General features: G+C 69.8%; 1 protein-coding gene across 1 annotated transcript; it reads right to left on the bottom strand.

The window, feature by feature from the left end:
- Window positions 1-27,236, bottom strand: XAB2 (XPA binding protein 2). Its single transcript, XM_072848380.1, is given in 20 exon segments — window positions 1-113; window positions 670-764; window positions 1,550-1,676; window positions 2,691-2,862; window positions 3,941-4,063; window positions 5,529-5,719; window positions 6,708-6,870; window positions 8,793-8,906; window positions 10,338-10,469; window positions 11,508-11,639; window positions 13,160-13,279; window positions 14,495-14,646; window positions 15,731-15,875; window positions 16,612-16,776; window positions 17,728-17,862; window positions 20,746-20,988; window positions 22,845-22,968; window positions 25,398-25,458; window positions 25,461-25,545; window positions 27,078-27,236. Coding segments are annotated over 20 exon segments (2,679 nt in total). The 5' UTR covers window positions 27,216-27,236; the 3' UTR covers window positions 1-51.

Below are 27,236 nucleotides of genomic sequence, written 5' to 3' on the forward strand. Positions count from 1 at the left end.
CGGCGTAGAAATGGGTTTATTGGGGGGGGCAGGGGGGCCGGGGGGCCGGGTTCAGTCGTCCTTGAGGCCCCCAAAAACGGAGGAGGGCACCCGCTTCTGCTCCAGCTGCACCTCTGGGGGGGAAGGGGGGGTCAGGGCCCCCAAAGCAGGGGTGTCCCCCCTCTGCCCCCCCAACCCTGGGGACCCCCCATGTCCCCCCCAAGCTGTGGGGCTGCCATGTGTCCCCCCTTCTTGTCCCCCCATGACTCCCTTGTGTCCCCCCCAGTACCCTGTCATCCCCTGTCTCCCCCGCTGCGTCCCCATGTCCCCCCCACCGTGTCCCCCCATCCCCATGCCCTGCCCCATGCTGTGTCCCCTTGTCCCCCGGGCCCCCCATGTCCCCCTCCATGTCCCCATGTCACCCTTATCCCCATGTCCCCCCCCCCCACATCCCACCCCACACTGTCCCCCCATGTCCCCCCGTCCCCATACCCCCCACGCTGTGTCCCCCCCATGTCCCCCCGTCCCCATACCCCCCACACTGCGTCCCCATGTCCCACCCCATGCTCTGGCCCCATATCACCCCTGTGTCCCCATGTCCCCCCCATGTCCCCCCATCCCCGTGTCCCCCCATCCCACCCCACGCTCTGTCCCCCGTGTCCCCCCGTGTCCCCCCCGTGTCCCCCGTACCGTCGGGCTCGGGCTCGTCCTCGTCCCCCAGGTCGATCTCGTCGGGGTTCCCCTGCTGGGACAGGGCGGCCAGAGCCTCCCGCGGGCCCTCGGCCCTGCGCCCCCGTCAGCACCCGCACCCGTGGGTGGGGGGCACCCTGGGTGGGGGGGGCACCCACGGGGGGGGGGGGCGGAGAGCCCTAGGCCCGGTGTGGGGGGGCTCAGGAGGGTGAGAGGTGACGAGGGGACAGCACCCGTGGGACCAAGATGACGCCCGTGGAGGTGACAGGGTGACAGCACCCACCTGGCCAAGGGGGGGGGGGGAACAAGGGTGGCCCCGTGGAGGTGGCAGCCCCTCCCCCGACCGTGAGGACCTTGTCCTTGGCACGGAGGGACAGGGAGGTGACGCCACCACCCTAACACAAGGACCTCGCCCTTGGCATGGGGGGCACAAGGGTGGCCCCAGGTTGGTGACAAGGTGACAGCCCCTGCGACCATGAGGACCTTCTGCTTGCCATGGGGTGGGACAGGGGTGACCCCATGGAGGTGACAATCCCCCTGTGACCACGAGGACCTTCTGGGCACGGGGTGGGACACGGGTGACCCCATGGAGGTGACAGCCCTCCTGTGACCATGAGGACCTTGTCCTGGACATGGGGTGGGACAGCGGTGACCCCACGGAGGTGACAATCCCCCTGCGACCACGAGGACATTCTGGGCACGGGGTGGGACAGGGGTGACCCCATGGAGGTGACAATCCCCCTGTGACCACGAGGACCTTCTCCTTGCCACGGGGTGGGACAGGGGTGACCCCACGGAGGTGACAGCCCTCCCTGACCACGAGGACCATGTCCAGGGGCGGGGAGGGGACGGGGGTGGCCCGGGGGGTGGCAGCACCCACCTGACGAAGAGGACCTTCTCCTTGGGGCGGGGGGCGTCGCGCTGGGCCTCGGCCGCCAGCTGCTCGGCCCGCTGCTCCAGCAGCTTCATGTCGTCCAGGCCGCTCTGCCCCGGGGCCAGGTCCGACACTGGGGGACACGGGGACGTCACCGGGGGGGGACACGTCACCGGGGGGGTGTCCCCAGGTCCCCCTGCCCGTGCCGGGCACGCACGGGAACTCCCCGCGTCCCCCCCCCGGCTGTTCTGGGTGCCCGTGGGTGCTCCCCAGTGACCGCGGCAGCCCCACGCCTACGCCCTGATGCCCACGGGTGCTGCCAGCACCCACGGGTGCTCCCCACACTCATAGCCACCCCCACACCTGCACCCCAGCGCCCATGGGTGCTCCCCGGTGACCGTGGCAGCCCCACTCGTAAGCCCTGATGCCCCCGGGTGCTCCTCATCGTCGTGGGTGCTCCCCACACACGACAGCCCCATGCCCACACCCCACTGCCCATGGGTGCTTCCCACACCCGTGACCACGCCACACCTGCACCCATGGGTGCTCCCCAGTGCCCACAGCAGCCCCACACCCACACCTTGGCGCCCGTGGGCACTCCCCACACCCATGACCACCCCACACCCACACCTTGGTGCCCACGGGCGCTCCCCACACCCATGCCCACCCCACACCCACTCCCCAGAGCCCACGGGTGCTCCCCACACCCATGCCCACCCCACACCCACTCCGCGGTGCCCACGGGTGCTCCCCACACCCATGCCCACCCCACACCCACTCCCCAGAGCCCACGGGTGCTCCCCACACCCATGCCCACCCCACACCCACTCCCCGGTGCCCACGGGTGCTCCCCACACCCATGCCCACCCCACACCCACTCCCCGGTGCCCACGGGTGCTCCCCACACCCATGCCCACCCCACACCCACACCTTGGTGCCCACGGGCGCTCCCCACACCCATGCCCACCCCACACCCACACCTTGGTGCCCACGGGTGCTCCCCACACCCATGCCCACCCCACACCCACTCCTTGGAGCCCACGGGTGCTCCCCACACCCATGCCCACCCCACACCCACTCCCCAGAGCCCACGGGTGCTCCCCGCACTGGCGGGTGCCCCCCAGCACCCACGGGTGCCCCCGCTCACCGGTGCCGGTGGCGTTGCTGTAGACCTTGAGCATCTGGGAGGCCATGAAGTTGACCTGGGTGTTGTAGGTGGCCTGGACGCTGCGCTTGATGCGCAGCATCTCCCGGATCGTGTCCTCGTTGCCGTGGCGGATCTCAAAGTCCTTCCAGGTCTGCCAGAAGGTGCCCGTGATCTGGGGGGGGGACAGGGGGACACGGTGAGGGGGGACAGCCCTGGCCCTGGGGACAGCCCTGGCATCAGGGCACCCATGTGGTAGCGGGGACAGCCCCGGCACTGGGGACCCATGTGGCCCTGGGGACATCCCTGGCATGTGGCACCCACTGGCCCTGGGGACATCCCTGGCCCTGGGGACAGCCCTGGCATGTGGCACCCATGTGGCCCTGGGGACATCCCTGGCATGTGGCACCCATGTGGCAGTGGGGACATCCCTGGCCCTGGGGACAGCCCTGGCACTGGGGACCCATGTGGCCCTGGGGACAGCCCTGGCACTGGGGACATCCCTGGCATGTGGCACCCGTCTGGCCCTGGGGACAACCCTGGCCCTGGGGACATCCCTGGCATGTGGCACCCGTCTGGCCCTGGGGACAACCCTGGCCCTGGGGACATGCCTGGCATGTGGCACCCACGTGGCCCTGGGGACACCCCTGGCCCTGGGGACAGCCCTGGCATGTGGCACCCATGTGGCCCTGGGGACAGCGCTGGCACTGGGGACATCCCTGGCATGTGGCACCCACTGGCCCTGGGGACATCCCTGGCATGTGGCACCCATGTGGCCCTGGGGACATCCCTGGCCCTGGGGACATCCCAGGCATGTGGCACCCATGTGGCCCTGGGGACATCCCTGGCCCTGGGGACATCCCAGGCATGTGGCACCCACTGGCCCTGGGGACAGCCCTGGCCCTGGGGACAGCCCTGGCATGTGGCACCCATGTGGCCCTGGGGACATCCCTGGCCCTGGGGACATCCCAGGCATGTGGCACCCACTGGCCCTGGGGACATCCCTGGCCCTGGGGACATCCCAGGCATGTGGCACCCATGTGGCCCTGGGGACAGCCCCAGCGCTGGGGACATCCCTGGCCCCGGGGTGCACCCCATGGCCCTGGGGACATCCTGGGTGTCCCCTGGGTACCACTCTGCTGTGTTGGGCGCCCCCCCCCTCCCTGGGGACCACCCCGCCCCCAAGGGTGCCCCCCACCCCTGGGTGCCCCCCACCCATGGGCGCCCCCGCCCCGGGTGCCCCCCGGGCTCACGCGGGGGTCGCAGATCTGGGAGCAGTAGGTGTAGATGGCGCGCGCCCGGTCCACCTCCCCCAGCTTGCACTCCATGTCGGCGAAGCGCAGGCAGAGCTCCCGCGCCGCGTCGTCACCCAGCACCTGCCCGGCACCCGCGGGGGACGTCAGCACCCATGGGAGACATCAGCACCCGTGGGAGACATCAGCACCCGTGGGAGACATCAGCATCCCAGGGGATGATGTCAACAACCCCAGGGGGACATCAGGGCCCACAGGGGACGTCAGCACCCGTGGGGGACGTCAGCACCCATGGGGGACGTCAGCACCCATGGGGGATGTCGGCATCCCAGGGGATGATGTCAACAACCCCAGGGGGACGTCAGTGCCCGTGGGGGACATCAGCACCCATGGGAGACATCAGCACCCATGGGGGACGTCAGCACCCGTGGGAGACGTCGGCATCCCAGGGGATGATGTCAACAACCCCAGGGGGACGTCAGGGCCCACAGGGGACGTCAGCACCCATGGGAGACGTCAGCAACCGCAGGGGACGTCGGCACCCATGGGGGGACATCGCCCAGCAGACACCAAGTCAGGGCCCTCCTCCCACCCATGTGGTGTCCCCTTGTCCCCCTGCTCACCCACTGTCCCCAGGTCCCCACACCCATGTGACACCCCCTCGTCCCCGTGCCCCCACACTGTCCCCTCGTCCCTGTGCCCATGTGGTGTCCCCGTGCCCACCCACTGTCCCCAGGTCCCCATGCCCATGTGACACCCCCTCGTCCCCATGCCCACCCACTGTCCCCTCGTCCCCATGCCCATGTGGCACCCCCTCGTCCCCATGCCCACCCACTGTCCCCAGGTCCCCACACCCATGTGACACCCCCTCGTCCCCGTGCCCACCCACTGTCCCCTCGTCCCTGTGCCCATGTGGTGTCCCCAGGTCCCCACGCCCACGTGGCACCCCCTTGTCCCCGTGCCCACCCACTGTCCCCAGGTCCCCACGCCCACGTGACACCCCCTTGTCCCCATGCCCACCCACTGTCCCCTTGTCCCCACGCCCACGTGACACCCCCTTGTCCCCCTGCCCACCCACTGTCCCCAGGTCCCCACGCCCACGTGGCACCCCCTTGTCCCCATGCCCACCCACTGTCCCCTCGTCCCCACGCCCGTGTGACACCCCCCTTGTCCCCATGCCCACCCACTGTCCCCAGGTCCCCATGCCCATGTGACACCCCCTCGTCCCCATGCCCCCACACCATCCCCTCATCCCTGTGCCCATGTGGTGTCCCCGTGCCCACCCACTGTCCCCAGGTCCCCACACCCATGTGACACCCCCTCGTCCCCGTGCCCCCACACTGTCCCCTCGTCCCTGTGCCCATGTGGTGTCCCCTATCCCCATGCCCGTGTGGTGTCCCCGTGCCCACCCACTGTCCCCAGGTCCCCATGCCCATGTGACACCCCCTCGTCCCTGTGCCCCCACACCATCCCCTCATCCCTGTGCCCACGTAGCGTCCCCTCGTCCCCACACCCACTCAGTGTCCCCAGCTCCCTGCCCGCACATCGCCACCCAGGCTCCCCGTCCCCCCGTCCCCTCGGCGCCCACCTCGATGGCCTTTTGGTAGATGGGGCGGGTGTGGGTGACGCCGTAGAGCTCGGCCGCTCGCTTGATGTAGATGTTGAACATCTCGTGCTGCTGGGCGGGCAGGACGGCGCGGGTGGCGCGCTCGTACACCCCCATGGCGTGCCGCGCCAGCCCAAACTCCTCCTCCAGCTTGGCGTACAGCAGGTAGATGGCTGCGGGCACCCGGCAGCACCCATCAGCGCCAGCACCCGCTTCGGGGTGCTGCCACTGCGCCCCGAGGTGGGGAGGGGGGGGGGGATGGGGATGACGTGATGGGTGCCCAGGGTGAGGGGACAAGGGTGCTAGGGGTCCCGAAAGGCAGCCGGGCGGGCACCCAGGGGTGCTGGCGGCCCCCAGTATATGCCCAGGGGGGCACCCAGGGGTGCTGGGTACCCCGATGGATGCCCGGGGGGCACCCAGGGGTGCTGGCGGCCCCCAGTATATGCCCAAGGGGGTGCCCAGGGGTGCTGGGTGCCCCAGTGGATGCCCAGGGGGGCACCCAGGGGTGCTGACGGCCCCCAGTATATGCCCAATGGGGTGCCCAGGGGTGCTGGGTGCCCCGATGCAACACCCAGGGGTGCTGGGGGACCCAGTAGATGCTATGGGGGGTGCCCAGGGGTGCTGGGTGCCCCAATGCAACACCCAGGGGTGCTGGCGGCCCCCAGTATATGCCCAAGGGGGTGCCCAGGGGTGCTGGGTGCCCCAATGCCCACCCAGGGGTGCTGGGTACCATGATGGATGCCCGGAGGGGGGTCCCAGGGGTGCTGGGTGCCCTGATGGATGCCCGGGGGGGTACCCAGGGGTGCTGGGGGCCCCGATACAACACCCAGGGGTGCTGGGGGCCCCAGTGCTGCGCAGGAGCACCGGGTGCCCCAATGCACACCCAGGGGTGCTGGGTGCCCCGATGGATGCTCGGGGGGGGTCCCAGGGGTGCTGGGTGCCCCGATGGATGCCCGGGGGGGTACCCAGGGGCGCTGGGTGCCCCAATGCCCACCCAGGGTGGGTGCTGGGGGCCCCAACACCCACCCAGGGAGGCACTCAGGGCGCAGCGGGCAGCTGGGCGCTCACCCACAGGCACCCACCCCTAAACCCCCCCCCGCGCCCACCCCGCTGCCACCCCCCCCACCCGCCCCCGTGCCCCCGCGCCCCCCGTGCCCGTACTCTTGGCGTATTTGGGGGGGCAGCCGTCCAGCGCCTGCTCGAAGAGGTCCCGCGCCCGCTCCAGCTTGCGCCCGCCGTAGCGGGCGACGAACTTGCTGAGGTAGGTGTGCCAGATGTCCGCCACGTTGGGCCAGCGGAAGAGCGCGATGCCCCGCTCGTAGGCCTGCGGGCAGCCGCGGTGGCACTGCTGTCACCGCCGCCGCCACCCCTGCTGCCGCCCTACCACTGCTGTCACCGCCGCCGCCACCCCTGCCGCCGCTGCCACCACCCCACCGCTGCTGCCACCACCCCTGCCACCACCCTACCACTACTCCTGCCACTGCTGTCACCACCCCTGCCACCGCTGCCATTGCTGTCACCACCCCTGCCACTGCTGTCACCACCCCTGCCGCCGCCCTACCACTGCTGTCACCGCTGCCGACACCCCTGCCGCCGCTGCCACCACCCCACCACTGCTGCCACCACCCCTGCCACCGCTCTACCACTACTCCTGCCACTGCTGTCACCGCTGCCGACACCCCTGCCACCGCTGTCACCACCCCTGCCACCACCCTACCACTACTCCTGACACTGCTGTCACCACCCCTGCCACCGCTGCCACTGCTGTCACCACCCCTGCCGCCACCCTACCACTACTCCTGCCACTGCTGTCACCACCCCTGCCACCGCTGCCACCACCCCTGCCACCGCTGCCATTGCTGTCACCACCCCCACCGCTGCTGTCACCACCCCTGCCACCACCCTACCACTACTGCCACTGCTGTCACCACTGCCACCACCCCACCGCTGCTGCCACCACCCCTGCCACCACCCTACCACTACATTTGCCACTGCTGTCACCACCCCTGCCACTGCTGTCACCACCCCTGCCACCACCCTACCACTGCTGTCACCGCTGCTGCCACCCCTGCCACTGCTGCCACCAGCCCGCCGCTGCTGTCACCACCCCGCCGCCACTGCCACCACCCCTGCCACCTCTGTCACCACCCCTGCCACCGCCCTACCACTACTCCTGCCACTGCTGTCACCACCCCTGCCACTGCTGGCACCACTGTCACCACCCTGCCACCCGTGCCATCACTGTCACCACTCCTGCTACCGCTGTCACCACTGCCACCACCCGTGCCGCCACACTGCCATTGCTGCCACCACCTCTGTCACCACCCCTGCCACCACCTCTGCTACTGCTGCCACCACCGCCACCAATGCCACCACCCCTGCTACCACTGTCACCACCCCTGCCACCACCCTGCCACCGCTGTCACCATCACCCCTGCCACCACTGTCACCACCACCCCTGCCATCACTGCCATCACTGTCACCATCCCTGCCACCACCCTGCCACCACTGCCGCTGGGACACTGAGGTGTCCCCAACACCCTCCCTAGCCACAGCGTCCCCGTGGTGTCCCCAAGGCCCTCCTCACGGTGTCCCCAACACCCTCCCTGCAGTCTCCCTGACACCCTCCCTGGCCGCAGGGTCCCCCCAGTGTCCCCCACGCCCTCCTCGGGGTGTCCCCAACACTCTCCCTGGCCACAGGGTGCCCCTGGGGTGTCCCTGATGGCCCCCCCGGCCACAGGGTCCCCACAGTGTCCCCCACACGTCCCTGGGGCGTCCCCAGCACCCTCCCCAGCCGCGGGGTGTCCCCGGGATGTCCCCAACACCCTCCCCTTGGCCACGGGCTGTCCCGGGGGTGTCCCCAGCACCCTCCCCAGCCGCGGGGTGTCCCCAGGGTGTCCCCAGCACCCTCCCCTTGGCCACGGGCTGTCCCGGGGGTGTCCCCAACACCCTCCCCATGGTGACCCTGACCCCCTCCCTGGCCCCAGGGTCCCTGCAGTGTCCCCAGCACCCTCTCCTTGACCATGGGATGTCCCCGCGGTGTCCCCAGCACCCTCCCCAGCCGCGGGCTGTCCCCGGGATGTCCCCAACACCCTCCCTGGCCCCAGGGTCCCTGTGGTGTCCCCAACACCCTCCCCTTGGCCACGGGCTGTCCCGGGGGTGTCCCCAGCACCCTCCCCAGCCGCGGGGTGTCCCCGGGGTGTCCCCAGCACCCTCCCCGCTGCGGGGGTGCGGCGGGGCGCCCACCTTGAAGCTCTCCTCGAAGTAGCCGTGCTCCTCCAGGAAGAGGCCGTAGTTGATGACGATCTGGGGGGTGGCGATGCGCAGGTCCAGGATGCGGTCGTACACCGCCTTGGTGGACTGGGGGGGGACATGGGGGGGTCAGCACCCGTCACCCCGCACCCCCGGGGGACAGCGGGGTGCCGGGGGGGGATGGGGGTGGGGGAAGGGGATGGGGGCACGGGGAGGGGATGGGGGCGTCCAGAGGGGGACACAGAGGTGTCAAGAGGGACACGTGGGCACCCAGAAAGGACAGGGGGGCGGCAAGGGGGCACCCAAAGGCGATGGGGGCACCCAGAGGGGACGTAGGGGTACCCAGAGGGGACATGAAGGTGCCGAGGGGACACCCAAAGACAATGGCAGCACCCACAGGGGATGGGGGGGTGTCAAGAGGGGCCAAAAAGTGCGGAGGGCACAGGTAGGGTGGGGGCACCCAGAGGGGACGTGGGGTGTTAAGGGGCACCCGCCGGAGACAGCGGGGTGCCAAGGAAGGGGGGCAAGGGGCTGGGAGCACCCCCAGGGGACAGGGAGCACCCAAAGGGGACACGGGGGTGCCAAGGGGGCCATGGGGGCACCCAGAAGGAACATGAGGGTGCTAAGGGGGCACCCAAAGGCAATGGGTGCCCCCTGAGGGGACACAGGGGTGCCAAGGGGGGCATGGGGGCACCCAGACAGAATATGGGGGTACCAGGGGGCGTGGGGGCACCCAGAGGGATTGGGGGCACCCAGGGGGGACACAGGGGTGCCGAAGGAAGCGAACAAGGTGTGGGGCACCCAGAGGGGATGGGGGCACCCCAAGAGGATATGGGGTGTGGGGGGCACCCAAAGGGGACACAGGGGTGTCAAGGGGGCACCCAAAACTGATGGGGGCACCCAGAGGGGACACAGGGGTGCCAAGGGGGCACCCAAAAGTGATGGGGGCACCCAGAGGGGACACAGGGGTGCCAAGGGGGCACCCAAAAGCGATGGGGGCACCCAGAGGGGACACAGGGGTGCCAAGGGGGCACCCAAAAGTGATGGGGGCACCCAGAAAAGACACAGGGGTGCCAAGGGGGCCATGGGGGCACCCAGAGGGCATATGGGGGGTACCAGGGGGCACGGGGATACCCGGAGGCTTTGGGGAGCACCCAGAGATGGTGAGGGGTGCTGGGGTGAAAGGGGGGCATGGGGGCACCCAGGGGGATTGGGGGCACCCAGAGGGGACAGGTGGGCAGCCCAAGAGGATACGGGGGACCCAGTGGAAATGGGGGGCACCCGGCGGGGCCGGGGAGGGACGTGGGTCACGAGGGCACCCCAACAGGTTGGGGGCGGGGGGGGCAAACAGGGACAGGGCGGTGGGGGCCACCCAGCGGTGGCGGCAAGGGCGGGGACACCGAGGACGCACCCGCAAAAGTCGGGCGAGGACGGCGGGGTACGCAAAGGGAGGCACCCCAGAAGCGCGGAGGGGGGGGGGAGGGACCCCGTAGCGGCTTTGGGGACCCCCGAGGGGGGGGGCGGGGGGGTGTCACCCACCTGGAAGGTGCCCAGGCTCTCCTCCAGGTCGGCCAGCATGGACCAGACCTTGAGGGACTTGTAGAGGCGGTTCTGGACGGGCTCCGTGGAGTCGAAGTACTCGGCCCTCTTGGCGGGCAGCGCCGTGGCTTTCTGGGGGGGACACGGCCGGGGGGGCGTCACCAGAGTCCCCGCTGTCCCCGTAGCCCCCCACATCCCCAGCACGGAGCACCCAGCTGCCCCCAGCTCCCTCTTCGCCCTCCCAAGGGGGATTACGGGGCCCCGTTACGGGATCCAGGCGGAACCTTTAGGGGAGCCGGGGGTGCGGCTGCGCCCCCCCCGCCCCACCCCCTCGCACCCCTCCCCTGTGGTGGGGGGACCCCCCCGTTGTCCCCTCCCCCCGGGGACACCCCCAAACCCTCACTGTTTCCTGTGTCCCCAAACCCTGACTGTCCGTGTCCCCCCCAGACCCTGAGTGTCCCCCATGTCCCCCTGCACCCCAGGGGTGCAGTTGCGCCCCGCACCCTCCCCTGCGCCAGGAGACCCGGGGTGCTGGGGGGCCTGGGGTGCTGGGGAGACCCGGGGGCGCGGGGGTGCTGGGGGACCCGGGGTGCTGGGGGGGCCCAGGGTGCTGCGGGGGGCCTGGGGGTGCAGCGGGAGCCTGGGGGTGCAGCGGGGGGCCTGGGGTGCTGGGGGCCCGGGGGTGCTGTGGGGGGCCTGGGGTGCTGCGGGGGGCCCGGGGTGCTGCGGGGGGGACCTGGGGGTGCTGGGGGGCCTGGGGTGCAGCGGGGGGCCCGGGGGGTGCAGCGGGGGGCCCGGGGTGCTGCGGGGGGCCCGGGGTGCTGCGGGGGACCCGGGGTGCTGCGGGGGGCCTGGGGTGCTGCGGGGGACCCGGGGTGCTGTGGGGGCCCGGGGTGCTGTGGGGAGCCCAGGGGTGCTGCAGGGGACCCGGGGTGCTGCAGGGAGCCCGGGGTGCGGCGGGAGCCCGGGGTGCGGCGGGGGGCCCGGGGGTGCGGCGGGGGCCCGGGGTGCTGTGGGGAGCCCAGGGGTGCTGCAGGGGACCCGGGGTGCTGCAGGAGCCCAGGGGTGCTGCAGGGAGCCCGGGGTGCTGCGGGAGCCCGGGGTGCTGTGGGGCCCGGGGTGCGGCGGGGGGCCCGGGGGTGCGGCGGGGGGCCCGGGGGGGCGGCGGACCCGCAGGATGCGCAGGGCCTCGTCGTAGTTCTCGTGGCGCAGCTCCATCTCCCCGAACTCGCACCAGACGGCGGCCAGGTCCTCCACCTGCCGGAAGCGGACGCGGGTGGCCTTGGTCAGGATGGTGCGGGCCTGGGGACAGAGGGGACAGTCAGGGGCGGGGGGACACCAGGGGGGACAACGAGAGTGTGAGGGACGTGGAGGGGACAGGCAGGGGTTGGGGACACTGGGGGCTGTTGGGGTTTGGGGGACAGGGAGGGGACAGTCAGGGTCGGGGGTACATGGGGGACAGTCAGGGTTTGGGGGACACTGGGGGCTGTCAGGGACTGGAGGGACACCAGGGGACAGTCAGGGTTTGGGGACACCGGGGGGGGACAGTCAGGGTTTGGGGACACTGGGGGGCTGTCAGGGACTGGAGGGACACCAGGGACAGTCAGGGTTTGGGGGACACTGGGGGGGGACAGTCAGGGTTTGGGGGACAGGGAGGGGACAGTCAGGGTCTGGGGTACATGGGGGACAGTCAGGGTTTGGGGACACTGGAGGGGGGACAGTCAGGGTTTGGGGGACACTGGGGGGCTGTCAGGGACTGGAGGGACACCAGGGGACAGTCAGGGTTTGGGGACACTGGGGGGCTGTCAGGGACTGGAGGGACACCAGGGGACAGTCAGGGTTTGGGGACACTGGGGGCTGTCAGGGTTTGGGGACAGGGAGGGGACAGTCAGGGTTTGGGGACACTGGGGGCTGTCAGGGACTGGAGGGACACCAGGGGACAGTCAGGGTTTGGGGACACAGGGAACAGTCAGGGTTCAGGGGGACACAAAGGGACATTGAGGATTTGGGGGACACCAGGGGCTGTCAGGGCTGGGGGGACATGGGGGGACAGTCAAAGGGTGGGGGACACCAGGGGCTGACAACCAGAGTTTGGGGGCCACGGGGGACAGTCAGGGTCTAGGGGACACCAGGGGATGGGGGACATGGGGGACAGTCAGGGCTTGGGGGGGACACAGGGGACAGTCAGGGTCTGGGGGACACGGGGACAGTCAGGGCTTGCGGGGGACATGGGGGACAGTGGGGGTTTGAGGGGACACAGGGGACAGTCAGGGCTTGAGGGGACATGGGGGACAGTGGGGGTTTGAGGGGACACAGGGGACAGTCAGGGTCTGGGGGACACGGGGACAGTCAGGGCTTGCGGGGACATGGGGGGACAGTGGGGTTTGAGGGGACACAGGGGACAGTCAGGGCTTGGAGGGGACATGGGGGACAGTGGGGGTTTGAGGGGACACAGGGGACAGTCAGGGCTTGGAGGGGACATGGGGGGGACAGTGGGGGTTTGAGGGGACACAGGGGACAGTCAGGGCTTGTGGGGGACATGGGGGGGACAGTGGGGGTTTGAGGGGACACAGGGGACAGTCAGGGCTTGGAGGGGACATGGGGGACAGTGGGGTTTGAGGGGACACAGGGACAGTCAGGGCTTGGAGGGGACATGGGGGGGACAGTGGGGGTTTGAGGGGACACAGGGGACAGTCAGGGTTTGAGGGGGACAGTCAGGGTTTGGGGGGGGGACACGGACAGTCAGGGTTTGGGGACACAGGAAACAGTGAGGGTTTGGGGGTGTCCCCGGGGGGAGGGGACAACGGGGGGTCCCCACTGACGTCATCCAGCTGCCCGTTGTCCTCGTAGAAGCGGGCGAAGGCCACCCAGAGCCCGTGCGGGCGCCCCGTCGCCTTGAAGGGGTCCACGGTGCGGACGGCCTCCGTGTAGGTGTTGATGATCTGGGGACACGGCGGGGACACGTCGGGGACACCTCCGAACCCCCAAACCTGTCACCCCCCCCATACGCACCCCCCTGTCCCCACGTGTCCCTCCTATACCTACCCCGGAGCGCCTACGCCAGGTGTGTGTCCCCATGTCCCCCCCCCGCCCGTGTCCCCCCATGTCCCCCTGTGTCCCCATGTCCCCCTAGTGTCCCCCTGTCCACCCCAGCGTCCCCGTGTCCCCCCCGCATCCTCTGTGTTCCCCTTATACGCGCCCCGATGTCCCCATGTGTCCCCCGATGTCCCCCTGTACCCACCCCGATGTCCCTGTGCGTCTCCCCGACACGCACTCCGGTGTCCCCACGTGTCCCCGCACACCTACGCTGCTGTCCCCACGTGTCCCCCTGTATATCCCATGGTGTCCCCACGTGTGTCCCCTATAGCCACCTCAATGTCCTTGTGTCCCCTGTACACACCCTGGTGTCCCCACGCGTCCCCGATAGCCACCCCAATGTCCCCATGTGTCCCCTCTAAAGCCACCCCAATGTCTCTGTGTCTCCCTGTACGTACCCTGGTGGCACCATGTGTCCCCTGAGAGCCACCACAATGTCCCCAGGTGTCCCCTATCCCCACCCCAACGTCCCCAGGTGTCCCCTATCCCCACCCCCACGTCCCCATGTGCCCCCTATCTCACCCCAACGTCCCCAGGTGTCCCTATCCCCACCCCAACGTCCCCAGGTGTCCCCTATCCCCACCCCAACGTCCCCAGGTGTCCCCTATCCCCACCCCAATGTCCCCAGGTGTCCCCTATCCCCACCCCAACGTCCCCAGGTGTCCCCTATCCCCACCCCAACGTCCCCAGGTGTCCCCTATCCCCACCCCAATGTCCCCAGGTGTCCCCTATCCCCACCCCAATGTCCCCAGGTGCCCCTATCCCCACCTCAACGTCCCCAGGTGTCCCCTATCCCCACCCCCACGTCCCCATGTGCCCCCTATCTCACCGCAATGTCCCCAGGTGTCCCCTATCCCCACCCCAACGTCCCCAGGTGTCCCCTATCCCCACCCCGCCGTCCCCACGCCACCTGTGTCCCCATCACCCAACTCCCAGCCCCCATCCCCAACCCAGCGCCCCCAGCCACGCTCTGCCCCCGCTCCCGCTGCATCGCGTGTGAGCCCCCGCGCGCGTGTCCCCCCCCCCCCCGCGTCCCCTCTGCGTCCCCTCCGCGTCCCCACCTGCTCGGGGCGTCCCTGGTAGAGCTGCACCCGCTTGTGCCACTCGTGGACGTTGTGGGGGTTCTGGCGCAGCAGGACGCTGTTGAGCAGCAGCGGGCGCCGGGCCATCAGCTGCTCGAAGCGGGCCAGGCGCAGCTCCAGCTCCACCTCCTCTGGGGACAGCGTCGGGGACAGCGTCAGGGGACGCGGGGACCAGGGGACACGCGGGGACGGGGTGACCGGCACCCACACGGGGCGCTGGGCATCCCTCGGGGTGGGGACAGGGGGGCTGGGGACACCTATGGTGACCGGGGACACCCAGGGTGCTGGGCATCCCTCGGGGTGGGGACAGGGGGCGGGGACACTGGGGGACAAGATGAGATGACAAGGGGACACCTGGGGACAGGGTGACCGGCACCCACACGGGGCGCTGGGCATCCCCCGGGGTGGGGACAGGGGGGCTGGGGACACCCAGGGTGACCGGGACCCCCCCAGGGCACTGGGCACCACAGGGTGGGGACACCAGGGGACACCAGGGGACACACGGGGACACGCGGGGACGGGTGACCGGCACCCACACGGGCGCTGGGCATCCCTCGGGGTGGGGACAGGGGGCTGGGGACACCCAGGGTGGGGACAGGCCATCAGGGGACACCTGGGGATGTCAGGGGACACTGGGGGGACACGGGGTGTCAGGGACCCCCACAGGGCGCTGGACACCCCCGGGGCGGGCCTGGGGTGGCAGGGGAAGGCCACCGGGTGGGGAAACTGAGGCAGGGCCCCCCGGGCACCCCCAAACTCACCCTTTTTGGGGGGAAACTGAGGCAGGGCACCCCAGGCACCCCCAAACTCACTCTTTTTGGGGGGAAACCGAGGCAGGGCACCCCCAAACTCACCCTTTTTGGGGGGAAACCGAGGCAGGGCACCCCCAAACTCACCCTTTTTGGGGGGAAACTGAGGCAGGGCACCCCAGACACCCCACGTTCACCCTTTTTGGGGGGAAACTGAGGCAGGGCACCCCCAAACTCACTCTTTTTTGGGGAAACTGAGGCAGGGCACCCCCAAACTCACTCTTTTTTGGGGGGAAACTGAGGCAGGGCACCCCCAAACTCACCCTTTTTTGGGGGAAACTGAGGCAGGGCACCCCAGGCACCCCCAAACTCACCCTTTTTGGGGGGAAACTGAGGCAGGGCACCCCCAAACTCACCCTTTTTGGGGGGAAACTGAGGCAGGGCCCCCCGGGCACCCCCCACTCACCGTCCTCCTCCCGGCCCAGCTCCGCGACCGTCTCCATCTTGGCGGCGATGACGCTCTCCTCGAACTGGGCGTAGCTGTCGAAGACCTGGGTGAAGTCCCGCACCGTCATCACCGTCTGCACCGCCTCCTCGTAGACGTCCCGGGCCTGCGGGGACAGCGGGTTGGGGACAGGGACGGGGACAGGGACGGGACGGATGGGTCTGGGGTGGGGGAGGGGGGACAGGGAGGGGGGGGTGGTGGCCCTGGGGTGACATAAAGACAGGGGACCAGGGGGGTGGTGGCTCCTGGGTGACGTGGGGACAGGGGACCAGGATGGTGGTGGCTCCTGGGTGACGCTGGGACAGGGAACCAGGGTGGTGGTGGCCCTGGGGTGGTCTGGGGACAGGGGACCAGGGGGGTGGTGGCCCTGGGGTGGCCTGGGGTTGGGGTGCCGGTGGCTCCTGGACGTCCCGGGGACAGAGCACCGGGGTTGGGGTGGCTCCGACGGGGTGTGGGGACAGGTGACAGGGACCGCGGTGGCCCTGGGGTGGCAGCGGCCCTGGAGCGGCGAAGAGAAGACAAGGGCTGCGGTGGCCCTGCGGTAGGGACAGGGGACCGGGGTGGTGGCCCCCGGGGGGACAGAGACCCAGGGTGACGGTGGCCCTGGACGGCACGGGGACAGGGGACCACGTTTGCGGTGACCCCGCAAGGGTGGCGCGGGGACAAAGGACGGGCGCTGCGGTGGCCCTGGGGGGACAGAGACCCAGGCCCGCGGTGGCCCCGGGGTGGTTTGGGGAACCGGGGTTGCGGTGGCCCTGGGGTGGGGTGGGGGACAGAGACCCAGGCCCGCGGTGGCCCCAGGGCCGGCGGGTGACCGCGGGTGGCAGTTGGGGACACGTCACCTTCTCGAAGTGGCCGCTGCGGATGTAGCAGTCGGCCAGGGCGCCCCAGAGCCGGCCCAGCTGGTCGGTGAAGCGGGTGAGGCCCCCCCGGATGATGGCCCCCGCGTCCAGCGAGCGCACCCGCTCCGGGTGCTGGGAGAGCAGCTCGCACAGCTCCTGCCACAGCTGGGGGGGGCCGGGGGGGGTCAGCACCCAAAGGGACCCCCAGAGCCCCCCAGAACCCCCCAGCACCCATGGGAACCCCCAGAACCCCCCAGCACCCCTAGGACCCCCAGCACCCATGGGACCCCCCAGCACCCACACCGGGTGCTGGGAGAGCAGCTCGCACAGCTCCTGCCACAGCTGGGGGGGGACGGGGGGGGTCAGCACCCAAAGGGACCCCCAGAGCCCCCCAGAACCCCCCAGCACCCATGGGAACCCCCAGAACCCCCCCAGCACCCCTAGGACCCCCAGCACCCATGGGACCCCCCAGCACCCGGAGAGTAGCTCGCACAGCTCCTGCCACAGCTGGGGGGGGACGGGGGGGGGGGTCAGCACCCAAAGGGACCCCCAGAGCCCCCCCAGCACCCCTAGGACCCCCAGCACCCATGGGAACCCCCAGAACCCCCCCAGCACCCCTAGGACCCCCAGCACCCATGGGACCCCCCAGCACCCAGAGACGAGCTTGCCCGGCTCCGGCCCCAGCTGGGGGGGGCCGGGGGGGGGGGGGGCAGCACCCAAAGGGACCCCAGAGCCCCCAGCACCCTCCCCAGCACCCATGGGAGCCCCCAACACCCGCCGGCACCCCCACAGCACCCATGGGTGCCCCCAGCCCCTTGGCACCCCCGTTGCCCCCCAGCACCTCCCTGGTGCCCCCAAAGCCCCTTTCCCCTCCTTGACCATCCTGACCGCCCGGGTGCGTCTCCCAGCACCCATGGGTGCCCCCCAGCACCCATGGGTGCCCCCAGCCCACTTTGTCACCCCCATTGCCCCCCAGCCCCTCATCACCCCTTCAGCACCTCCCTGGTGCCCCCCAAAGTCCCCTTTCCCCCTCCTTGCCCTCCCCGGCCCCCCTGGGTGCCCCCCAGCACCCTGGGTGCCCCCCAGCACCCATGGGTGCCCCCCGAGGGTGCCCACCTGGTAATTAGACTTGCCCTCCTTGGAGACGAAGCGCTCGTCGTTAACGAGCCGGGCCAGGCGCACGGCGGCCTCGTCCAGGCGCCCCACGGAGCGCAGGTACCCCACGTACTCCTCCGCGCTCTCGGGGCTCAGCTGCGCAGGGGACACTCAGGGGCCATCCCCAACGTCCCCGACGTCCCCGACGTCCCCTGACCCGCGGCCCCTCCGGCCCCTGCCGTGTCCCCAACCCTGTCTGGTGGCACCCGCGCCGCCCCGTCCTCGCCATGAACATCTGCCATCGCTTCTGTCACCTCTGTCCCTGCTCCGTGTTCTCTCTGTCCCTGCTGTCACCTCTGTCCCTGCTCTGTCACCTCTGTCCCTCTCCGTGTCCCCTCTGTCCCTCTCTATGTCCCCCTGCCGTTGCTGTCCCTGCTCTGTGTCACCTCTGTCCCTGCTCCGTGTCCCCTCTGTCCCTCTCCGTGTCCCCCTACCGTTGCTGTCCCTGCTGTGTCACCTCTGTCCCTGCTCTGTCACCTCTGTCCCTCTCCGTGTCCCCCTGCCACTGCTGTCCCCGCTCTGTGTCACCTCTGTCCCTCTCCGTGTCCCCCTGCCGTTGCTGTCCCTGCTCTGTCACCTCTGTCCCTCTCCGTGTCCCGTCTGTCCCTCTCCGTGTCCCCCTGCCACTGCTGTCCCTGCTCTGTCACCTCTGTCCCTGCTCCGTGTCCCCTCTGTCCCTCTCCATGTCCCCCTGCCGTTGCTGTCCCTGCTCTGTGTCACCTCTGTCCCTGCTCCATGTCCCCTCTGTCCCTCTCCGTGTCCCCCTGCCGTTGCTGTCCCTGCTGTCACCGCTGTCCCTCTCCGTGTCCCCTCTGTCCCTCTCCGTGTCCCCCTGCCGTTGCTGTCCCTGCTCTGTCACCTCTGTCCCTGCTCCGTGTCCCCCTGCCACTGCTGTCCCTGCTGTCACCTCTGTCCCTGCTCCGTGTCCCCTCTGTCCCTCTCCATGTCCCCCTGCCACTGCTGTCCCTGCTCTGTGTCACCTCTGTCCCTCTCCGTGTCCCCTCTGTCCCTCTCCGTGTCCCCCTGCCGTTGCTGTCCCTGCTCTGTCACCTCTGTCCCTGCTCTGTCACCTCTGTCCCTCTCCATGTCCCCCTGCCACTGCTGTCCCTGCTGTCACCTCTGTCCCTGCTCCGTGTCCCCTCTGTCCCTCTCCGTGTCCCCCTGCCACTGCTGTCCCTGCTCTGTCACCTCTGTCCCTGCTCTGTCACCTCTGTCCCTGCTCCATGTCCCCTCTGTCCCTCTCCGTGTCCCCCTGCCGTTGCTGTCCCTGCTCTGTGTCCCCTCTGTCCCCACCCTGTATCCCTGCCACCTGTCCCTCTCCATGTGTGCCTACAGCCTGTCCCTGCCCCATGTCACCTCTGTCCCTGCTCCGTGTGTCTCTGTCACCTCTTGTCCCTGCTCCGCGTCCCCTCTGTCCCTGCTCCGCATCCCCTCTGTCCCTCTCCGTGTCCCCCTCCCATTGCCGCCCCTGGTCTGTGTCACCTCTGTCCCTGCTCTGTGTGCTCCTGTCACCTCTGTCTCTGCTCCTTGACACCTCAGTCCCTGTCCCTGGCGTCCTTTGTGTCCCCTCCACCCCCTGTGGTGTCCCCAACCCTGTCTGGTGTCACCTGTACTGCCCCATCCCTACCACAAAGACCTGCCACCATCTGTCCCTGCCCCGTGTCACCTCTGTCCCTGCTCCGTGCCACCCATCTCTGCCCCATGTGTCCCCGCGACCTCTGTCCCTGCTCTGTGTCACCTCTGTCCCTGCTCTGTGTCACCTCTGTCCCTGCTCTGTGTCCCCCCTGTCCCTGCCCCGTGTCCCACCCCCAATCCCTCCTGCTCTCCCCACCCCTCTCGACGTCGCCACGTCCCCCTGCCACCACCCAACCCACTCCGTCCCCTCCACCCCCTGCCACCCCCCAGAAGTGGCTGCCACCACCCCGGGGTGACACTGCCAGGTGTGCCACCACCCTGGGGGGACACCACCGGGTGTGCCACCACCCTGGGGGGACACTACGGGACGTGCCACCACCCTGGGGTGCCACCACCGGGTGTGCCACCACCCTGGGGGGACACTACGGGACGTGCCACCACCCTGGGAGGACACTGCTAAGTGTGCCACCACCCCGGGGCGATGCTACGGGGCGTGCCACCACCCTGGGGTGACATTATTGGGTGTTCTGTTGCCCCGGGGGTGCCACCACCGGCTGTGCCACCACCCCAGGGTGACACTACGGGGCGTGCCACCACCCTGGGGTGACACCACTGGGTGTTCCGTTGCCCCGGGGGTGCCACCACCGTGCCACCGCCCAGGTGCCACCACCCTGGGGTGCCACCACCGGCTGTGCCACCACCCCGGGGCAACACTGGCAAGCGTGCCACCACCCCGGGGGGACACTATGGGGCGTGCCACCACCCTGGGGTGCCACCACCAGGTGTGCCACCACCCCGGGGTGACACTACGGGGTGTGCCACCACCCTGGGGTGACATTATTGGGTGTTCCGTTGCCCCGGGGGTGCCACCACCGGCTGTGCCACCGCCCCAGGTGCCACCGCCCCCAGGTGCCACCACTGGGTGTGCCACCACCCTGGGGGGACACCGCTAAGTGTGCCACCACCCCGGGGTGACACTATGGGGTGTGCCACCACCCTGGGGTGCCACCACCGGCTGTGCCACCACCCCGGGGTGACACTACGGGGCGTGCCACCACCCTGGGGGGACATTATTGGGTGTTCTGTTGCCCCGGGGGTGCCACCACCGGCTGTGCCACCACCCCAGGGTGACACTACGGGGCGTGCCACCACCCTGGGGTGCCATCACTGGGTGTGCCACTACCCCAGAGGGACGCTACGGGGTGTGCCACCACCCTGGGGTGACATTATTGGGTGTTCCATTGCCCCGGGGGTGCCACCACCGGCTGTGCCACCGCCCCCAGGTGCCACCACCCCCAGGTGCCACCGCCCCCAGGCGCCACCGCCCCCGGTGCCAGCGGGTACCTTCAGGTAGCGGCGGTAGACGCGGACGGCGGTCTCGGGCAGGGGGTAGCGGCGCACGAACTGGAGGTAGAGGGGCCAGACGCGGTGGTGCTGGGTGATGGGCAGCGCCCGCAGCGCCCGGTCGAAGGTGCGGCGCGTCCGCGTGATGCGGCCCTGCTCCACCAGGAACTGGCAGTAGTCCAGCCAGATGCGGCATCCAGTTATGACAGGAGCGGGGGGGATGATCATAACAATCGGGGGTATCTTAAAATTGTAAATGTGATGCGTGATATCATGCAAATTACGGGGGAAATTTCAGGCAAAATCGTGATAAAAGATAACATGATTGGGGGTAACAAACACAATCAGAATGGCCAATTGTATCAGATAAGAACACATTATCAAATTAGGTACCAAGAAAATCAAAATATTAATCCAAATTAGGGGCGATGTAACAACCAAACCAGGTGCATTGTAAATCAAGATGTGTGACATAATCAAGATTGGGGCATGGGGCTTCAACAAATTGGGGAAGTGTGTGAACGCAGAATCAATGTCAGGAATCAGTCTGTCATTAAATAGATCAGGGCCATCATTGTGGGCTGGGGAGGTGTGTAAGGGCAGTTGTCATAAATGGGGGACTTCAGATCGGGGCTCAGAATGTGTGAAATCAGATGCGTGATATTGCGTAACAAAATGTTGGGGAATACAGGATACAGTTATAATGGGGCCAAGACTGCAGGGAGCGTGTGGGGCAGTATATGGGGCTGGGGGAGGCTTGTGGGGTAGTTGGGGCTGGGGAGGTGTGTGAGGGCAGTTATGGGGCTGGGGGGGCTTGATGAGGGCGGCTGTGGGCTGGGAGGGGCATGTGGAAGTAGTTGTGGGCTGGAGAGGGTGTCCGTCCCCAGAAGCCCATGGGGCTGGGGAAGGCATGCGGAGGCAGCTATGGGGCTTGAGATGTTGTCCCCCATGGCAGCTATGGGGCTGAAGCCTCCCAGGAACAGTTATGGGGCTGTAGGGGGCTTGCAGAAACAGCTATGTCCCTGTGCAGGGCACTCCATGGGGCTGGGGGGTCACCCCCAGTTCCCCATGGGCTGGGGAGGCCATCCATGTGTAAAGCAACTATGTGTCCCCGTGTCCCTGTGGGGGCAGCTATGGGGCTGGGCCCCTGAGTGGTCCCTGTCCCCATGGGGGCGCAGCTGTGGTCCCTGTCCCCGGCCCTGTCCCCCAACGTCCCCATGCCCCCAGCTCCTGTCCCCCACACCCCCTGTGTCCCTATGTCCCAGTGTCACCTCTGTGTCCCCTGTGTCACCATGTGTCCCCCTGCGCCCCCACACCCGTGTCCCCCCATGTGTCCTGTGTCCCTGTCACCCCACGTCCCTGTCCCCATGTCCCCACACGTGTCCCACGTCCCTGCCAGCTGCCCACGCCCATGTCCCCTGTGTCCCCTGGGTCATCCCTGTCCCCCCATGTCCCTGTCCCCCCATGTCACCCCCGTGTCCCCGTGTCACCCCCGTGTCCCCCCATGTCCCTGTGTCCCCCTGTGTCATCCCCGTGTCCCTGTCCCCCCATGTCCCTGTGCCATCCCCTGTCCCCCGTGTCCCTGTCCCCACCGTGTCCCTGTCCCATGTCCCTGTCCCCCTGTTACCCCCTGTGTCCCTGTCCCCATGTCCCCATGTCATCCCTGTGTCCCTGTCCCCCCGTGTCCCCACATCATCCCTGAGTCCCTGTCCCCCACATCCCCCTGTGTCCCTGTCCCGCCCGTGTCCCCGTGTCCCCCGTGTCCCCCTGTCCCCGTCCCCCATGTCCCCCTGTGTCCCTGTCCCCCATGTCCCCCCTGTGTCCCTGTCCCCCATGTCCCCTGTCTCCCCGTGTCCCCCATGTCCCTGTCCCCCGTCCCTGTGTCCCCCTGTGTCCCTGTCCCCCCGTGTCCCCACATCATCCCTGTGTCCCTGTCCCCCCGTGTCCCCATGTCCCCCCTGTGTCCCTGTCCCCCGTGTCCCTGTCCCCCCGTCCCCGTGTCCTCCTGTCCCCCCGTCCCTGTCCCCCCGTGTCCCTGTCCCCACCGTGTCCCCATCCCCCTGTCCCCCCGTCCCCCTGTCCCCGTCCCGCGTCCCCACCTTGTGCATGAAGACGAGGGCGCGCTCGTGGCAGCCGTTGGCCTCCTCGTAGGCGGGGTCCCCGGGGCAGCGCCCCTTCACCTGCTGCCCCCGCTGCCGCAGGTACTGGTACCACAGCTTGTAGCTGCGGGGACGCGCCCGTCACCCGCCACCCCGGCCACCCCGCCACCCCCTGTCACCGCCCTGCCACCCCTGCCACCACCACCACCCTGCCACCCCCTGCCATCCCCTGTCACCACCCTGCCACTCCCTGCCACCACCCTGCCATCCCCTGTCACCCCCGTCACCACCCTGCCACCCCCTGTCACCACCCTGCCACCACCCTGCTATCCCCTGCCACCACCATCACCCCCTGCCACCCCCTGTCACCACCTGCCATCCCCTGCCACCACCCTGCCATCCCCTGCCACCCCCTGTCACCACCCTGCCACTCCCTGCCACCACCCTGCCATCCCCTGTCACCCCACCCCTGCCACCCCCTGCCACCCCTGTCACCACCCTGCCACCCCCATCACCCCCTGCCACCTGTCACCACCCTGCCACCCCCTGCCACCCCCTGCCACCACCCTGCCACCCCCATCACCCCCTGCCACCCCCTGCCACCCCCTGCCATCCCCTGTCACCACCCTGCCACCACCATCACCCCCTGCCACCCCCTGTCACCACCCTGCCAACCTGCCACCCCCTGCCACCCCCTGCCACCACCATCACCCCTGCCACCCTGCCACCCCCTGCCACCCCCTGCCACCACCCTGCCACCCCCTGCCATCCCCTGTCACCACCCTGCCACCCCCATCACCCCCTGCCACCCTGTCACCACCCTGCCACCCCCCTGTCACCACCCTGCCACCCCCATCACCCCCTGCCACCCCCTGCCACCCCCTGTCACCACCCTGCCACCCCCCCATGACCACCGCTTGTCACCCCCTACCAGTGCAAAGGGACATGGGATGTCCCTTGTCACCCACGAGGGGACCCTGGAGATCCCTGTCACCCCCTGCCCCATTGAGGGACACAGGATGTCCCTTGTCACCCACGAGAGCACCCTAAAAGTCCCTTGTCACCCACTTGCCCCCTGAGGAGGCCTGGCACGCCCCTGTCACCGCCCCGCTCCCTAAGGTGACACAGGATGTCCTTGTCACCCCTGAGATGACCCAGCACGTCCCTGTCACCCCCCTGCCCCTCACGAGGGGACACAGGATGTCCCCACCGCTCCCCCACCCCACAAGGGCCCCCCCGAAGTCCCTGTCCCCCACAGGGGCACCCCAGAGGTCCCCGTCCCCCCTTCCCCCTCAAGGGGACCCCGAGGTCCCCGTCCCCCATGGGGACACCCAGGATGTCCCTGTTGTCCCCCCACCTCCCAAGGTGCCCCTGTGTCCCCCTCTGCCCCCGAGTCCCCGTGTCCCTGTCGTCCCCCCGAGGTCCCTGAGTCCCCCTGCCACCCCCGAGGTCCCCGTGTCCCTGTCCCCTCCTGTGTCCCTGTCCCCCCGAGGTCCCTGTCTCCCCCTCACCCCCTGAAGTGTCCCCATGTCCCTGTCCCCTCCTGCCCCCCGTGTCCCCATCCTCCATGAGGACACCCATGATGTCCCTGTCCCCCCGCCCGAGATGCCCCCGTGTCCCTGTCCCCCCCGTGTCCCTGTCCCCCCCGAGGTCCCTGTGTCCCCGTCCCTCCTGTGTCCCTGTCGGCACCCCGAGTCCCTGTCTCCCTGTCCCCCCATGTCCCTGTCCCCCCAAGGTCCCCGTGTCCCTGTGTCCCCCCGGGTCCCTGTGTCCCCCAAGGTCCCTGTGTCCCCATCCCCCAAGTCCCTGTGTCCCTGTCCCCCCCATGTCCCTGTCTGCACCCCCGAGTCCCCATCCCCCCGTGTCCCTGTCCCCCCGAGGTCCCTGTGTCCCCGTCCCTGTGTCCCTCCGTGTCCCTGTCTGCACCCCGAGTCCCCGAGTCCCTGTCCCCCCGTGTCCCCATGTCCCCCGAGTCCCTGTGTCCCCATCCCCCCTGTGTCCCTGTCCCCCCGTGTCCCTGTCCCCCCGAGGTCCCTGTGTCCCTCCGTGTCCCTGTCTGCACCCCAGTCCCCGAGTCCCTGTCCCCCCTGTGTCCCTCTGTCCCCCGAGTCCCTGTGTCCCCATCCCATGTCCCCATCCCCCCTGTGTCCCCTGTGTCCCTGTCCCCCCCGTGTCCCTGTCCCCCCGAGGTCCCTGTGTCCCCTCTGTGTCCCTGTCTGCACCCCCGAGTCCCGAGTCCCTGTCCCCCCGTGTCCCCATGTCCCTCCCGAGTCCCTGTGTCCCCATCCCCCGTGTCCCCATCCCCCCATGTCCCTGTGTCTCCCCAGGTCCCTGTGTCCCCTCCATGTCCCTGTCTGCACCCCCAGTCTCCGAGTCCCTGTCCCCCCGTGTCCCTGTGTCCCCATCCCCCATGTCCCCATCCCCTGTGTCCCTGTCCCCCCAGGTCCCCATGTCCCTGTGTCCCCTCCATGTCCCTGTCTGCACCCCAGTCCCGAGGTCCCCGTCCCCCGTGTCCCCCCGTGTCCCCGTCCCCCGTGTCCCCCGCGTCCCCACCTGCCGGGCAGCTCCCTGAGGGCGCGCTCGAAGAGGAGGTTGAGGCGGGCGGGCGGCCCCGGCGCCGGGCCTGGGCGTAGCGCAGCCAGCAGCGCACCGAGAAGGGGTTGCGCAGGAGCTCCTCCTCGTGCTGCACGTCCTCCTCCTCCTGGGGACACCCCGGTGAGGGCAGCGCGACGGACGGGGACGGGACGGGGGACGGGGGACGGGATAAGGGGATGGGGACGGGGGACGGGACGGGGGACGGGGGACGGGGACGGGGGACGGGGGACGGGGGATGGGGACGGGACGGGGGATGGGGGATGGGGATGGGGGATGGGGGACGGGGGACAGGGACAGGGACGGGGACAGGGATGGGGGACGGGACAGGGATGGGGGACAGGGATGGGGGACGGGACGGGACAGGGATGGGGGACGGGGACGGGACAGGGATGGGGGACGGGACAGGGACGGGGGTGGGGGGACGGGGACAGGGGGACAGGGGGACAGGGATGGGGGACAGGGACAGGGATGGGAGAAGGGGGAAGGGGGACAGGGACGGGAGGGGGACAGGGACGGGAGGGGACAGGGACGGGAGGGGACAGGGACGGGGAGGGGGACAGGGACGGGGAGGGGGACAGGGACGGGGAGGGGGACGGGGTGGGGGGGGACGGGGACAGCAGGACAGGGACAGAGGAGAAGGGTGACAGTGGGACAGGGACGGGGGGATGGGGACACGGTGGACAGGGTGAGGGGGGACAGGGACAGTAAGACAGGGACATGGACAGTGGGGACAGGGTGAGGGGGGACGGGACACGGGGATGGGGACATGGACAGTGGGGACAGGGTGAGGGGGGACGGGGACACGGGGGACGGGGACATGGACAGTGGGGACAGGGTGAGGGGGGACGGGGACACGGGGAGTAGAAATCGGGGGGGACAGGGAGGGAGACGGAGGAGTGGGGACGGGGACACGGAGCAGCGGGGTTGGGGACACGGAGCAGCGGGACGGGACGCAGGGGACAGGGACAGGGTGAGGGGGATGGGGACACGGGGAGCAGAAATGAGGGGGAGGGGGAGAGGGACACGGAGCAGTGGGGACGGGGACAGCAGGGACAGGGAGTGAGAACAGGGGGTGACAGGGAGCAGGAATGAGGGGGATGGGGACGGGGGGTGACGGGGATGGTGACAAGGGGTGCTGGGGACAAGGGGTGATGGGGACGGGGGTGACGGGGACGGGGGTATCGGGGACGGGGGTATCGGGGACGGTGACGGGGACAAGGGGTGATGGGGACGGGGGACGGGGGACGGGGGGGTGACGGGGATGGGGAAGGGGGTGACGGGGAAGGGGGAAGGGGGGTGACGGGGATGGGGGTGACGGGGATGGGGGGTGACGGGGATGGGGGTGACGGGGATGGGGGGTGACGGGGAAGGGGGTGACGGGGATGGGGGTGACGGGAAGGGGGTGACGGGGAAGGGGCAGGAGGAGAGGGGGGACGGGGACGGCAGCGGGGCCGGGGCGGTGACGGGAACACGGGAGGGGACGCGGGAACGAGAACGGGGACGCGGGCGCGGGAGGAGACGGGGACGGGGGGTGACAGGGAGGGGACAGGGACACGGGGACAGGGAGGGGACAGGGACACGGGGACAGGGAGGGGCCCCAGGCCGCGCCCCCCGCGGGGTCCCGCCCCCCGCACTCACGAAGCGCAGCTCGGGCCGCTCCAGCTCCAGCTCCAGCTCCAGCCCCGCTCCCGGCCCCGGCCCCGGCCCCGGCCCCGGCCCCGGCCCCGCTCCCGGCCCCGGCTCCTCCCGCTCCGGCATCTCCGCCTCGTCCGCCATCTTCCCCCGCTCCGCCAGCAC

This window comes from Ciconia boyciana, chromosome 31 (assembly GCF_034638445.1).
Source record: "Ciconia boyciana chromosome 31, ASM3463844v1, whole genome shotgun sequence".
In the NCBI taxonomy this organism is placed as follows: Eukaryota; Metazoa; Chordata; class Aves; order Ciconiiformes; family Ciconiidae; genus Ciconia; species Ciconia boyciana.